At 44.5% G+C, this 14404-nt stretch overlaps 1 protein-coding gene across 2 annotated transcripts in view; it reads left to right on the forward strand.

Annotated features, from left to right (window-relative positions):
* The first annotated feature begins 8120 nt into the window (after positions 1-8120).
* Positions 8121-14404, forward strand: part of NDEL1 (nudE neurodevelopment protein 1-like 1) — an 18511-nt gene continuing 12227 nt past the window's right edge. For both annotated transcript variants that reach the window (XM_010008233.1, XM_010008234.1), the window contains exons 1-4: positions 8121-8220; positions 9757-9910; positions 11135-11283; positions 12318-12454. In XM_010008233.1, coding sequence (XP_010006535.1) covers positions 8135-8220; positions 9757-9910; positions 11135-11283; positions 12318-12454 — 526 coding nt within the window. In that variant the 5' untranslated portion in view covers positions 8121-8134. The remainder of the gene's footprint in view (positions 8221-9756; positions 9911-11134; positions 11284-12317; positions 12455-14404) is intronic.

A 14404-nucleotide genomic window follows, 5' to 3' on the forward strand; every position in this document is an offset into this window, starting at 1 on the left:
GCTGCCCAGAGAGGCTGTGGAGTCTCCTTCTCTGGAGGCATTCCCACCCCCCCGGCCACGTTCCTGTGTGATGTGCTCTGGGTGCCCCTGCTCTGGCAGGGGGGTTGGGCTGGGGGAGCTTTCCAGGTCCCTTCCAACCCCTGGGATTCTGGGATTCTGTGAAGCATGCGGCAGAGTGAGTTGGGTGGCTTGCAGGGCAGTCTGCTCCCTTCACAGTCACTGTGCCACCGTTGCAGGTGGCTTCGTCCCAGAGGGTGTTAATTTTTCTGTCATCCGTCCCCAATCACCAGCAAGAAGCTGGACTTTGCCTCCCTTCTCATCCAGTGCTTGGTAGATCAGATGCCTGGGGTACATGGCTATCGAATGTTTATTCAGCAGTTCTCTAAGGGTTTTTATTAGAGGTTTTTGTCTCCTTCCTCTGAGCTTAAGGAGTCCTGTTGTGTTTGGTATAAACATGACCAAACTCGAGCAGCCCCTGCCTTGAACTCCCAGTTTGATGAGTTTGACCCGAATTGCAGCAGACGTGCCGTAAAGGATGAACACATCTGACACAAGGAGAAATACATTACTAGACCTAGACTTAATTTAAGTGACTTCCCATTACTGCATCTCTCTCCTTCCTAGGGAAGAGGAGAGCTGTCCTCACCCAGCCCAGCTTTGTTTCTCTGGACTAATTTGCACTGGGAGACTTGGGGCTTCTCTGTTTCCTCTGCAACTGTCTTGACTTGGTCAGGAGAGCAGAGAGGTGGAGGGCACTTTCAGATGCATTTATTGCCCTGAGAGTTGGTTAAATATGTAAAACTGAAGTACAAGAGCTCCTTAGATACTTAAGCAAGGTTTTTTTTGTTCTTTTTTTTTCCCCTTCAGAAAAAATCCTGGGCACTGTGGAGGGTAGGTGGCCTTGTCAAGGTCAGTGTTTGGTTGGTGATATTAGTAACTATAAGAGGAAGGAGCTGTCCCAGAGCAGAAAAGTAACTAAGAGGCTTTTAGATTTATTTACGTTTCAATTTGATGTGTCAGCACTGGGACTGCACAGGCCAGTTAACTGCAGTTGTAGGGGATGTGACACGTGTGGGTAAGTAGTGTAGTTTTTGGATTATTAGTGTTAGTCCTCCTTGGAAGAGATCCTCTGTCTAGCTTTCAGCCCCAGACCTGCTGGGCTGTGTACTTATGTTGTATACCTGGGAGCAGACCCCAGACATCCATTTGGTTCACACACGTGAAGATCCTCCCTGTCATGGGGAGTTAGAGAGGTGAAAGGGGTGTGTTCAGAGGCACAGGAATTTAATTTCCTTCCCCCCTCTTTGGGGTAAAGGCCTAATTTGTGGAGAAGGAAAGAAAAATAAAGGAAAAGGAGAAAGTGGAGATAGAACACGAGACTGATGATGTCTGTGACCTTGGTGCCATAAGGATTCTTCCTCTGGAGACATGTCTGGGAGCAGACTCGCAAAAATTTCAGCAACAAAGTACTGTTTATTCCCTCAGTCTATTGCAGTCATCTTTGAGAAGCAGGGAAAGCCAGACTACAGAAAGGAAACTGTTTTTACAGTCCATCTTGATGTTTGTGACACCACAAACGTAATCAAGATAAGCTCTGAAGTGTGTTCACTCCTGTACTGCTCTCATCCAGGGGCAAAACGAGACATGCCCATCGAAGCATGTTTTTCCTGACATGATTGTGTCCCTCGAGGGCTCATCTCTTGATAGAGCACATTGTGCTGCTTTCCTGTCCTGATCAACGTAGAGTTTGGGGGTTTTATTTTTAGCTCTCATCTTTTTAAGTGCTTACTGAAGAGACCCAAGGCCCTCTCTGTTGTTGGCTGTCCTGTGACTAGCTTCTGGGTAGTATCTTTCAAAACCAGTTTCCCCTCTCTGGCTGTATTTGAACTTCAGAGATGTAAAAGCAACAGAATTCACTCCCCTTGGAAGAAACCTATGCTAAGTGCTTTCCCCTTTCAGTTTCTTGGTCACTTGTCATTCTGCAGGATCCAGAAGCATCTTAGCCCTCTGGCCATCACCCTTCCAGGGACTATTGTTATTGGGATACTATTAATTGCTGAGATAATGGGGAGGCCCAAGGGACCTGTGTGCTGTCATTTGTCTCAAGCTCTTTGCTGTGCATGTCATAAGCTCTAGGATAAATTCATTACTTCTGTGCAGAATGCTCTGTAATTTTTCAAGGTTTAAAAAGAAACCAGGCAACTGTGAGTTTGAGAAGATGCAAGTTGGGTGGATAATCTCCAGAGGTGGTGGTGGGGGTGTGCAGGCATGTGGCAGCTTGTGCCAGCTGTTAGCCTTCATTGTAGAGTCAGGATCAGTCCTTCTGGTGTTCATCTCTCTGACTTTCCTAAGAGGTGCTTTTCCAGATAGCAGTGACCAAGGCAGGCAAGGCTTTTTGTCAGCCTTAACTTCCTTTGCAGTTTGCTGTTTATTCCACACCCTTCTGCACTACATGGATTTATCCCTTTAGGGTTCCCGGCTATGGAGCTGGGAGCAAATTATTCTTGTATTCAGGCCCCGGTTGTTCTGGGACATGCACATCTCCAAGGGCCTTTCCTTCAGCTCTGCAGATACCCAGCCCACATCAGGAGCACCAACCTTTTCAGAACAAATAGAGGTTGGATGTCCCATGGTTTTGAGTGATAAATGTTTCTTAATACTGAATTCTGATATCATTTGTAGTTGTAGCTTCATTTCTGAAAAGAGGCTTCTTGCGTCACTATCTGTCTTCTGGTTTCAAGGTTTGGATCCCAGAGCTGGCTAAGCTATCAAGGGGTTTTTTTGCTCCACTGGATATTATGTCTTCACAAGGGATGTGAGTCTCAGCCATACGGTGTGAAGCATACCTGTTTTATTTGGTTAATAAGGCTAATTCCACAAGAGACTCTTGAGATAACAAGGCTTTTACAGTGTGGTGTTTGGTTATCTTAAAGGCTTTTAGCCTCAACCTGGCACAAAGACCCTGCTGGTAGAATTTGGTTATCTTCTGCCTCTTGTGCTGTCCAAATTGGAAATGCAGGATTTATTATTACAGCAGAGGAAGCAGTGTTGTGCTGACACTGTGCTCTGTGCCTTTTTTTTTTTTTTCCTGAAAGCTCATATGCTGCTGTGGTGTGAGGCAAGGAGACATTTGTTGTGGTTCACCCGAGAACATTCAGTTCAAAAATAGTATTGCAGGAAAAGACAGAGGTTCACTTTCTGAAGCAACGATGGATATAGGCAGCCTTCCAAGCAGTGCATGAAAATGCCTCCAGCTCCTATTTCAGGATGAGAAAAACAAGCACAAATTGATTGGTGAAATCGAATCCAGGGCTTTTGTTTGTTTGTTTTCCATATTCTACTAAGTGAAAGACAATGCGAATTTGCTTTGATTTTTGTCTGGAGTTCAGACTCCTTTGCTTTGAATCCTGTTTGGATTTAGGAAAAAAATCCAGAGCTTCAGGGATTTGTGGGGTTACCTGTTGATTCTTGTGGTTTGAGAAGGTGAAGAATAGTGGAAACAAGATTTCTTCTGCTTTTCTCTCTGTGATTCAGCTTAAAATGGGAAGAGGAAGAGGAGCTGGTTGCTGACAGCCCTTCCTGCTCTCCGTGGCTGCTCTGGGTGGTGCCAGCACTCAAAAGATGAGTAGTTCCCCACAAGGAGGGGATGACTGAGGCCATTGCGTGGCACTTGGCAGTTTTGAGGGCTGTGATAGCCAGAATGGGTTGTTATCTTGAGAACTGAAGACCACATGTGAGCACTTGGCAGCATTTCTTTATCAAGTCCTGTATTAGGTGGTTACTTGTTGAATTCCAGAGGTCAATGGGCATTTGTTTTGCTCAGTTCTTCATGTTTGGTGTCTGAGAATATAAGGCAAACAGGACTGTGAGGAAGAAGGCTGGTGGCCTATGTGCAGAAAAACAACCTGTTGGTGAGCATGAAATACTATTAATTCATTTGATTTGGAAAATATTTATAGCTAGTTTTAAATTGGAGAATGTGGGGTGATTAAAACCAGGAAGAACAGTTTATCCAGCCCCTTGAGATGCTGCAGGTACTTCCTGAGGGAATTGCAGCTGCCTCTGAGAAGCACTCAAAATCATTTTGGACGTGCATCTATAGCTCATCCTTACTGTGACGTGCCAGTGAATCAAGTTGACTTTGAGCATGGATAGGAGTGGATTCCTGACTGTGGGAAGGGGTGGGCAGAAGTCAAAACATTGTGTTATATTTCAAGCTTAGTGTTTTGGTCTGATATTTGATCCAGAGCCTAGCAGCAGCCTCCAGTCACATGGAGAGCCTGGGAAGGTTTCTGTTCTACTTCAAGCTGTGTTTCAGTTTTCATAACTTAGCTGAAAAGGTGGCTCCATAAAGATTTCAGTTTGAGCTTGAAATTGAGATTCCTTAAGCTGCTTGAAAAATACTGTCTGCATGTTAGTGTAGTTAACTTCTGCTGTGCGTTGGATTCAGCCTTTGGCTCATGTAATATCCAGAGCATACTGAGCATCTCACTTGTAAGGATGCTTTTGGAGGTGAGAAAACAGATTTGTCATGTACAAACCCCCCTGGATTTAGAGAAGCTCTTAACCTACAAGCTGCATTTTTCAGAGTGATGGCAGCATGGAAAAGCTGATCCATTTTAACAGTGGAGAGTTCCCCTGTCCTGCTGACTGTGCAAGGGGGGAATTGAAAGGAGCCACCGTGTTTTGAACATAGTTCTTGTGTGAGGAGTGCTTTGGATCCTGGAGTTATGCCCGTGTAGCTGAGCTTTCCCAGGGCGCTGTGTGAATGCTAAGCTGTGTTGTAATGAATTCAAGTGGGCAGCAGCATAAGCCTGCGCTCATTTTCCCTGGAAGACGCTGCTGCATTGTCTTGTCTGTATCCTGAAAGCCTCAGTGTTGTTTGTCAAAGGCTTGATTCTGCAAGTGCCACGTATGCAAAGAAGCTCGTGAGTAGGAAGGACTTGCCGTGCTGGTTCTCAGCTCCTCACATAATGCTCAGACCTGGGACAATGGGCTACAGGCTGAAGCAGAACAGTTTTTGTTAAACTCTTGGCATTTCGTGGGCACCGACTCTGCCACACGTGAGATATTTCAGATTGTCTAGGTATGTTCTGATAATGTCTGGGAGTCAGTTTCTGCCAGGCTTATGCATGTGCTTAGGTACGTCCTTGTTTCAGCACCATAAATAGAGGGAATAGGCAAAAATGGGCAGAAGGGAAATTATTTACTCATGGCCACCTGTGTGCCAGTGGCATGTTTGGAAGCTGTTGCATATCCTAGCTCTCAGACATGGGTTGTCTTGTTTGGAGAGTGTCTATGTGTTCTTAGCTCTTTCTCTTGTCCCCTGTGCAGGCAAGTGATGTAATTGTGTACAAAAACTGGGATATGGATGTTGGAGCTTGGAATTATATGCTGGCGTTAGCATCTGGTGCAGGTGTTTGTGCAGTGCAGTTAGCAGATCAGAATTCCTTGCAGACAGCATTAGGCATGAAGGTAGACATGGGAGTGGATAGTCAGGAACCATTACCTGCTCAACCAAAGCAGGCAAAGGATGGAGACTTGGACAGGTCATTTTGCTCCCTCTGGGTGGGCTTGGAAAGGAAGAGTTGCTGCCGAGGGGCCTGAAGTACCATAGGGCTGAATCTCCTCCCTCTGGTGTCTAAAAGGAAAGGGTCTTTCGATAAGGGGGTGGGAAATACCTTCTGCATCAGGAGCTGTGGACTCTGAGTGCATGTGGGTCGCAGACAGCCCTTCCTGCTTCTCACAGGCTGCTGTGGTTGTAGGGACTCCTCGATGTTTGTTTCCAAGGCTGTGCCTGTTGTGAACAGACAGGAAGGGAGTTTTGGGCCCAGGCGTACCTTGTCTCTGCTACTTCTAGGAAATGATGTAAGATGTTTCCTTGCACAAACTTTTCTCTGAACACATCCTGAAGTCTGCTGACAAGTGGCTTCCTGGCTGTTTACCCTGTGAAGTCAGCTCATCTGGAGCTGCAAGAGCTGATCCTCTTCTGTGCTACGCCTCATTTATTTTGGGGAAAATGTGCTTCTTGCTGATCTCAGTGTGCTGGATTAGAGCCAAGTGCTTTAGAGGGAAGGGTCAGAAGGCTTTTACTGAGTCAGTTTCAGTGAGGTCAGTGTGGGACTGATGTGGACAGCATGCAGCAGTAGCTAGGCCAGGCTGCTCACCTCTTGCTGGCTTTCCCAACCCCAGTTAAGGAGCTGCCTGACACATGTCTGAGCCACAGCAGATGTCTGCTGTCCTCAGTGCACCCAGCTGTGAAACCACCACAGTTTAAAAGGTGATTAATGGGCTCCACTTCCACCATAAACACTTTTGCGTAGAACTAACGATTTGTCCCTGTGTTGTCATGAACAGCCTTGGTAATAAGTGCAACTTCTGAAGCAAGTACACCCCAAGATGCTTTTACCTGACGAGGTACAGCAGGGCTGACAGTGTATGTGCTGGGGGCAGTTATACTGGCTCCACTTTTATTTTCTCACTACAGGGCAATGCAGAAAAGGAAATGCCATTGAGTCTCTTGGGCAGCACAAAGACCTGGTTCATGAGAAACATGCTTCTACAACAAAGCTGGAAAGCTAAATAAATACAGTGCAGGGGAGGTTGAGGTGGTTTTGAGGTGCTTAGCACCCTCTGAATAAATTTGATCTCGTGCCCTTGGGTTGTGGCAGCTGCAGTCTCAGCTGAAGAACAAATGTGCCAGTTCTGCCTAATTTTATTTGTGAGATAAGTGCCAGTGTCTGAAATGAGCCTGTCTGCCCTCTGATGAAAGCATGGGCTTGTTTTGTCCCACTTTTAGGTGTCTGAAATGTGGGTCACTGAGATGCATGACATATTAGTGTGACAGTTTTAGGACTGAAGGGACAGTGTTGTCCATTGATGCCTGTTAGAGTGTGAAAGTCAGGACTTCGAGGTCAGCTATTGATTGATGAGCTTGAGGCAAGCACTGCTTAAATCCTCTGCTTTAAACAGGGAAGAGGTTGGTTTCAGCTTATTTTTTTCTGCATGTTAATAACAGAATTAGAGTCTTGCCTTTTGAGGAGAGAAAAATATGCCTACCAATAAAAGAGTTGTGGGATTGCTTGGGGAGACCTCAGAAATGGCACCTAATATGGTGCGTCTCCTGGCTGTGGTCGGGAACTGAGCCTGTCTGAACACTTCTCTTGGTCCTGCTGTGCATGGCAGGACCATGACCACCCCTCCATCATCTTCAAAAAGCTTCTGAGACCTGGTGTGTGTGTAGGCCTCAAACATCTTGTGCTCACCAGAACTGGGTGTTGCTCTGTTACTGAGCAGCAGTGTCAGCAGTATGTGTTGGGTTGTGTTCCTTACACGGGCTAGCAGCTGAGCAGCAGTGCAAATGGCTTCCAGTGGTCTAAGCACCTGGAGAAAGGAGGTTCTCATCCAGAGAGCATGATCTCCCTGCCTTGGTGTGGGAAGCTGCTCCTCTAAACACCTCCAGGCTGGAAGCACTGACCATGTGATTTTACAAGACAGGCTGATCTTGTGTTGGTTTGAGAGGACAGAGAGAACAAAACTATGTGGATTGCTTCTGTTACCTGTGTGTTTTATGCAAAGTTAGGAATTAACTAGGACTCAACATGGGAAGAGTACATTGAATTTTAATCTCTGCAGCACAGTGTGTTAGTGGTTTACCTCAGAGTGCTTGTTCTCATTCATTCCACATCTTTGCAGCTCTAGTAGTTGTAGTGTGCATTGCTGTGTTGGTGGCAGGAGGCAAAAATCTCTTTAAGAACATTTTACAAACAAAGGTGCAAACTGATGGCTGTAAATGTTACTGTCCTTACCAACTGTGGCCCTAAGCTAGTTTATGCCATTAACTAAGGTTACAGTGGCAGGTACAAAATCCAGCCCAAATTTCTGGTCTTGTTAAAGGCAGCTCCACGAGCCTTTTCAGAAGGTGGATAAAATGAGGTTTCTTGTTGCAGCAAGGTCCGTGCTGAATGTTGCTTGTTGGGGATCATCAGCATCCTGCAGGTGGGTGCCAGGGCTGGGGGCTGCTCTCAGTCCCTGCTGCTGAAGCCCAGGACTTACCAGCAGTCTAAGGAGCAGTCTGCCTGTCTCTTTATCCTGAGTGTATTCTTATTTTTGTATCCTGCAGGTCATATTGATCATGGACAGTGAAGAAATCCCAACTTTTTCGAGTCCAAAGGAGGAAACTGCATACTGGAAAGAGCTTTCCCTGAAGTACAAACAAAGGTACTGTTGTAGATGTGCAGGCTGGATTTGGTTCTTAAATGACCAGAACGTTGTTTAATCTGTTTCTCTGCAAAGCTACAGCAAAGTGGGTATTAGATGTTTTAGAAAGAATCTCTGCATTTCCAGCTTGAAATCAAGCTTTAAAATGTCCAGCCTTGTGGGAGCTGAGTGTTCCTTGTGCAGCATTGCCATGCCAGGAACTCCAGGCTATGTTTTGAGCATGTTTGAGCAGGAGCAGAGCCCTTTTGGGATCATGTGCATCTTTGTATAATTGAAGTGCTGCCTTAAGTAGTATCTTGATGTTTTATCATAAGAGCCTTTGGGCTTGCCTTGTCTCATTGCTGTTCCCTCAAGTTTCTTGTAGTTGAATTACTGGTATGAAAAGTGGCCGATTTTCTGTCTGTTGCAATTTTATTGAAGTGGATTGTACCTCATAGTCCAGCCTGTACCAGTGGTTTGCATCTTTTGGGGGGCACAGGGCTTTTTGATTACGAAAATGGACAAGAGAAGTTGTTGTCTTGAGTAATGTTGTGCTGCTTCTGAGGGGGGGCTTTGTTTGGAGTTTTTTGGAGCTGGGGGCATTGAAGGCCCCATTAAGTTTCTTTGGAAAGTTTTCTTTGCATGCAGTGTTAGTCATGTGCCATTGATGTAAAGCCAGTTGAACCTCTCTCAAGCCCAAAGAGCCCAAGGTGCAAGTTGCTTTTTTATTTGGTTTTGGGTTTGCTTTTTTTTTTGGAGGGAGATGTTGGGCATGTTGAGGGATGTGGAGAACCCTAAGCTGTTCCTGAGTGTCAGAAATACTGTCTTAGACACCAGTGGATATGTTGTATCCTACACCCTTGATAGTTTTCTGTGCTTGCTGCTTGCTAAGAGCTGAGCTGTTAAGTATGTCCTACACCCTTGATAGTTTTCTGTGCTGCTTGCTAAGAGCTGAGCTGTTAAGTATGGTAAAGATGCAAATTTAATAAGCAAAGTATGTGAAGAGGCTACTTCCAGTATTTAATAATTTGCAGTGGGATCAGGTAGGTATGTGCTGGCTTCCTGCCCTGATGTTTAATAACCAGAAGATTCAAACCTTAGTGCTTTTCATGAACCTTACATTTCCAGATAGTACATAGATCTAGAAACTGTTGTTCTCTCTCACAGTTTTTGACCAAAATCAGGTTAAATGTTTGCTTAATTCATTGACTCATGTCAGGTCTCATAGCAGTGAAATCTAGTGGGAGTACAAAGTGATTGTCAGACCCCCATGAATCCTGTAAATGGCTTTGATACAAGTTTGTATTCACACATGCATTTAATGTAGCTTCTTTGATGTAGTGTAATTTGTTTGATGTAAGAGAATGAATTTCCTTTTATAGCTAAGATTAATGTAGTTTCTCTTTTCCCAATTTTCTTTTTCCCTTAGAGGTCTGCGAATGACAGTTACACTCTTTAAAACTCTTGTTTTTTCAGCTAATTATTTTAAAAGAGCTGTGGATTTTGTTTTAACTGGGAGATGCTGGATTTTCAACTGATGAAATCCTCTCCTTACAGCTTCCAGGAAGCTCGTGAAGAGCTGGCTGAGTTTCAGGAGGGCAGCAGAGAATTAGAAGCTGAGTTGGAGGCACAGCTAGTGCAAGCTGAGCAGAGGAACAGAGATTTGCAAGCAGATAACCAAAGACTGAAGTATGAAGTGGAAACATTAAAGGTAGGTCTTTTCTGTGATAGCATTGCTTTTTCTTAGAGATATGTCTTGGATCTTAGGTTGTCTGGTCTGTTCTTGGTCCCTGAATATCCAAATGAAGTAAAGGAGTTGTCTGTTTAAAATTCAGACTTGAGTATGGCATGTACTCCTAAATAAGGCCAGCAACTTACCAGGGACATATCTGGTGGAATTTTTCTTGCTCACGTCATGAAACTCTTGTAATGGAGCATCATTTGTTTAAATTCTCTTTGCCAAGGAGTAGCTTTATTAGTTACACAGACAACATCAGCTTAGCAACAGGGCAGACAACATGGATACGTTTTGTCAGGCTGCACTGTCATCTGGCTTTGCAGACCAGTTTTTTTTACTCAGAAGGTCTCCTTAGTTTTATGGAACCTTAAAAAAAGCTGAAGATGAGTGAGTTGTACACATCTTTCAGAGACAATCTCCTGATTTTTTTCTGAACAGCCATATCTGTGGAGACAAGAGTTGCATAAGGATCTGCATGTGCAGAAGGTGACTTGAAACTGATGCCTCTACATTAACACATTATTACCCTTTTAGAGTCTAGGGAAAGCAGCATTTTTTGTAGTCTTGGGTTGTTTTAGTGAAGGCAAAGGTTGGAAACTTAACCAGTGGAAATAAAGTTTACTTGTTGGCATATCCAGTCCCAGCCATGTCTGTAAGGTCAGTGCATGTTTTATAAGGTCTGTAGTTCTTTCATATGCCCCTCTCTACACCTTCAGAGCAGGTAAAAGTATGTTTGGGAATTAAATCTTCCAGTCTTTTGAGGATGAGCTTGGAGGCCTGGATGTTTTGCAACAGATTTCAGTGGCTCCCATTGTAGTTGATGGAGATGTCAGGCAAGTTCTGGTAACAGTGTGACTATTGTCAAGGGGGCAGTGCTGCAGGGTGGCTGTGCAGTCTCTCTGGCTTTCTACATGGAGGCTTCAGAGCAGCTGTCAGTGCAGGCTGTTGGGAACAGATGCAAGGACACCTCTGAGCAGCCAGCTGTGTCCTGGTCTGTGCACAATGCAGTGTCTGTGCTTTTATGCTGTGTCCAGCTCTGATGTTTAAAGCATGTTCCTTCCAGCTTGCCAGACTTTGCTCTGTATCACCAGCAACCCCACAGACTGCAGAGAGTGTGTTACCCTCTTTGTCCTGTTTTACTGCTGTTGACTTGGAGAGTGTGTGACTGATACTTATCTTGCTATTTCTTTCTTTCAGGAGAAACTGGAGCACCAGTATGCACAAAGTTACAAGCAAGTGTCGTTGTTAGAGGATGACCTGAGCCAGACACGGGCCATTAAAGATCAGCTCCATAAGTATGTGAGGGAGCTGGAACAGGCCAACGATGACCTGGAGCGTGCAAAGAGGTGAAGGCTGCAAACCTCTTCTTTCCTTTTTATTGCTGCTCAGATTGTTCATTTTAACACATATTCAGAAAGGCCCAAACAAATCTCAGGACACTTGATGCTTTGTAGGATGCAGTTTCCCCTTGGAGTTCTCCCTCACCTTGCAGCCAGCAAGGCAGAGGGACCAATGTGCTTCATGTTCCTGTAAGAAACAGGCAGTGCAAGCAGGCCCAGGGCAAGCCAGGCCAGTGTGCTGCTGTGGGCACTACCAGCTAGGTGACTCTTGCAATACATTTGTGATCCTGGTACCTCAAAGCCCCTTTGAAGTAAGGAGCTGATGCTTTACATAGTCCCTTTTAAAGAAGACAAGCCAAAAGAGTCTGCTCTTCCCTTGCATAACAGCTTAATGACAGCAGGGAGCAAACATGTCCTGTGTAAGTGGAAGAAATGAACAGGTTTCTGGTGGCAACACCCAGTTCTGGAGTAGGTCATGATTCCGTTTTGCTGAATGGGAATTCTGCTGTTGATTCAGTGGGACCAGGAATGAGCCTCTGGCCATCTGGCAAACCAGTCTGAGAGCTGAGGCCCTGTTTCCACAAGGCTCTTAACCTCATGACTAACTTTTCACACACATGAGTTGCCCCACTGAAATCATGGAACAAATTGGGTCTTAGGTAATATCCCAGCGCCCTGCTTCCTGCACTTGCTGGGCTTGGCTGGCCAGAGCTCTGGAGAGTGCAGCACCACCTGAGCTAATGCACTGATTAAACATGACTTTGGAGCATGGCCTGGGAAGAACTGAACTAGGTGCACTGAATTGGCTCTTTCCCAGCTCTTTGGTGCATCTCTGAGAGCCAGATGCTATCATGTTCTTTTCATCTTACTCCTTTGCTTCTTTGGAGCATTATTAGTCCTTTCTGAGAAGCATTTCCATAGCTTTCAAATGACTAAATTGAGTGTTAGACCCTCCTAACATTTTTCCTTCTGTTATGTTTTTGAATACGCTTTTATGTTCACTGAGCTGAAGAACCTAATATTCTGGATTTTGTTTCTAGGGCAACAATAGTTTCATTGGAAGATTTTGAACAAAGACTGAACCAAGCTATTGAAAGAAATGCCTTTTTAGAAAGTGAACTGGATGACAAGGAGTCATTGCTAGTTTCTGTACAGAGATTAAAGGATGAAGCAAGAGGTATGGCTGGCTGAATTACTCCTGTGTCTGGATACAGTGCTGGCTTGCTAACAGAGGTGTGCAGCAACCAAAGCCCATGCTTATAGAAAGCCTCACATAATGAGACATGAACTAGATGTGTAAGGGCTGGTCCCTGCTCTACAAAAAGGGTGCAGACAGGCTGGAGAGGGTCCAGAGAAGGGCCACAGGGAGGATCAGAGGACGGAAGGCCCTGCCATATGAGGAGAGGCTGAGAGAACTAGGTTTGTTCAGCCTTGAGAAGAGAAGGCTCAGGGGAGACCTTATTACTATGTTCCAGTACTTAAAGGGTGGTCACCAAGAAGATGAAGACTCCCTATTTACAAGGAGTCCCATGGAAAAGACAAGGAGTAATGGGCACAAGTTGCTCCTGGGGAGATTCTGATTGGACACGAGGTAAATTTTTCACCATAATGACAAACATTGGAACAGTCTCCCAAGGGAAGTGATGGATTCCCCCACATTGGACAGTTTTAAGTCTCAGCTGGACAGGGTGCTGAGCCACCTCATATAAGGTACTATAGTAGTACCTAAAAAGGTTGGACCAGATGATCCTTGAGGTCCCTTCCAAACTGGCATTCTATGATGCTCACAGTATGTTCTCTGTCCTGTGTATGTCCAGTGTAGCTAAGAGGACAAATTTCCTCATGTAGGGCAAAATCAATATCAGATTCATTCAGGATTTTTAACACAAAAAAAACCTGTGTTCTGCAGATGTAACAGAGTTGAGGAAACATGTTCCAAAAGTTCCCACTCACTGTGGTTTTGTGCCCTGTTTAGGAAGGAAAAGCACAGGAAATTACAGGGAAATACAGGGAAAGTGTTTAAATAGCTTGCTTTAAAAATCCCATCTCAGTGTTTCTTCTAAACATCTTGGAAATTGCCTGGTTTATTTAAGCTATTCTAGTAAAGTCTGTGGTTAGACCTGTGGGATCAGAGACATCAGGATAATCTTTTGGAATATGATCAGGAATTGGGAATTCCCCAATGGAGTTCATGCTGAAGAAGCATTTTTCTAATGATTGGCAGAGAGGAATTCCTCCCACAGTGGGGTTTGCTCATCAACCTGTGCCTGCCATTACTGCAGTTCAGAGATTAGTGGTTTTCAAATAGTTTCTCAAGTGAAGCTTTTTGAAGTAATTCCTCAGTTAAGGCCTAGATCTGAGGGTGAGACAACAAACTTCACAACAGGCTGGGATTTTTTATTGGTTTTCTCCTTTGTGAACCTCTCTGAACCAAATTGGTGCCCCACAAATTGAAAGCACAAAGTTTTCTATAAGAAATACAAAAAGGATGATGTTAAATGTTTTCTGAGGAAGTGTATGTATTGTAATTTGAGGTTAGGGCAATAATACTGGAAAAAACAGTAAAACCTTGGGGACTGTTTTCTAGAACACTGGTATAACTGACAAAAAAAGACATCTTGTTTCTTGGATGAGTCATTTGGAAATTTTTAGTCTTTGTTAGGGTAGCAAAGCTTCATGTTTTTCCCCTAACATCATGAAGGAACACTAGCCACTGAAAGAACTGATGTGGTGTCAAACTCCAATATAGCATTTCTTACTGAACAGCCACAAATCCTCCTCTAGGAGCCAAAACAGATTTTCATTCCAGCTGTGCTGTTTTACTTTAAATCAGTTCTAAATATCTATGATAAGTGAAAAGCTGTTAATATACAACTCATTTTGCTCTTGCACGTTATGCCAGATTGAGACAAGGAATAAGAGGTCTGTAACAGACTAAGTTGCTCTACCCAAAAAGGAACAACCCCCTTACAATGTATTGTTTATTTGCATCTAGTTCCTTCTAGGAATTGTACAGGTTTGTTGCTGGGCTGTGCTAGGTACTCTTTGTAGCAAGTATGTGTGGGAGTGGGAGAGAGTAAACAGGAGTCTGAAGAGGAGGTGAGAGCAGAGCTCTGGTTCCTAATCT

Source organism: Chaetura pelagica, unplaced genomic scaffold (genome assembly GCF_000747805.2).
Source record: "Chaetura pelagica isolate M959 unplaced genomic scaffold, ChaPel_1.0 scaffold471, whole genome shotgun sequence".
Lineage (NCBI taxonomy): Eukaryota > Metazoa > Chordata > Aves > Apodiformes > Apodidae > Chaetura > Chaetura pelagica.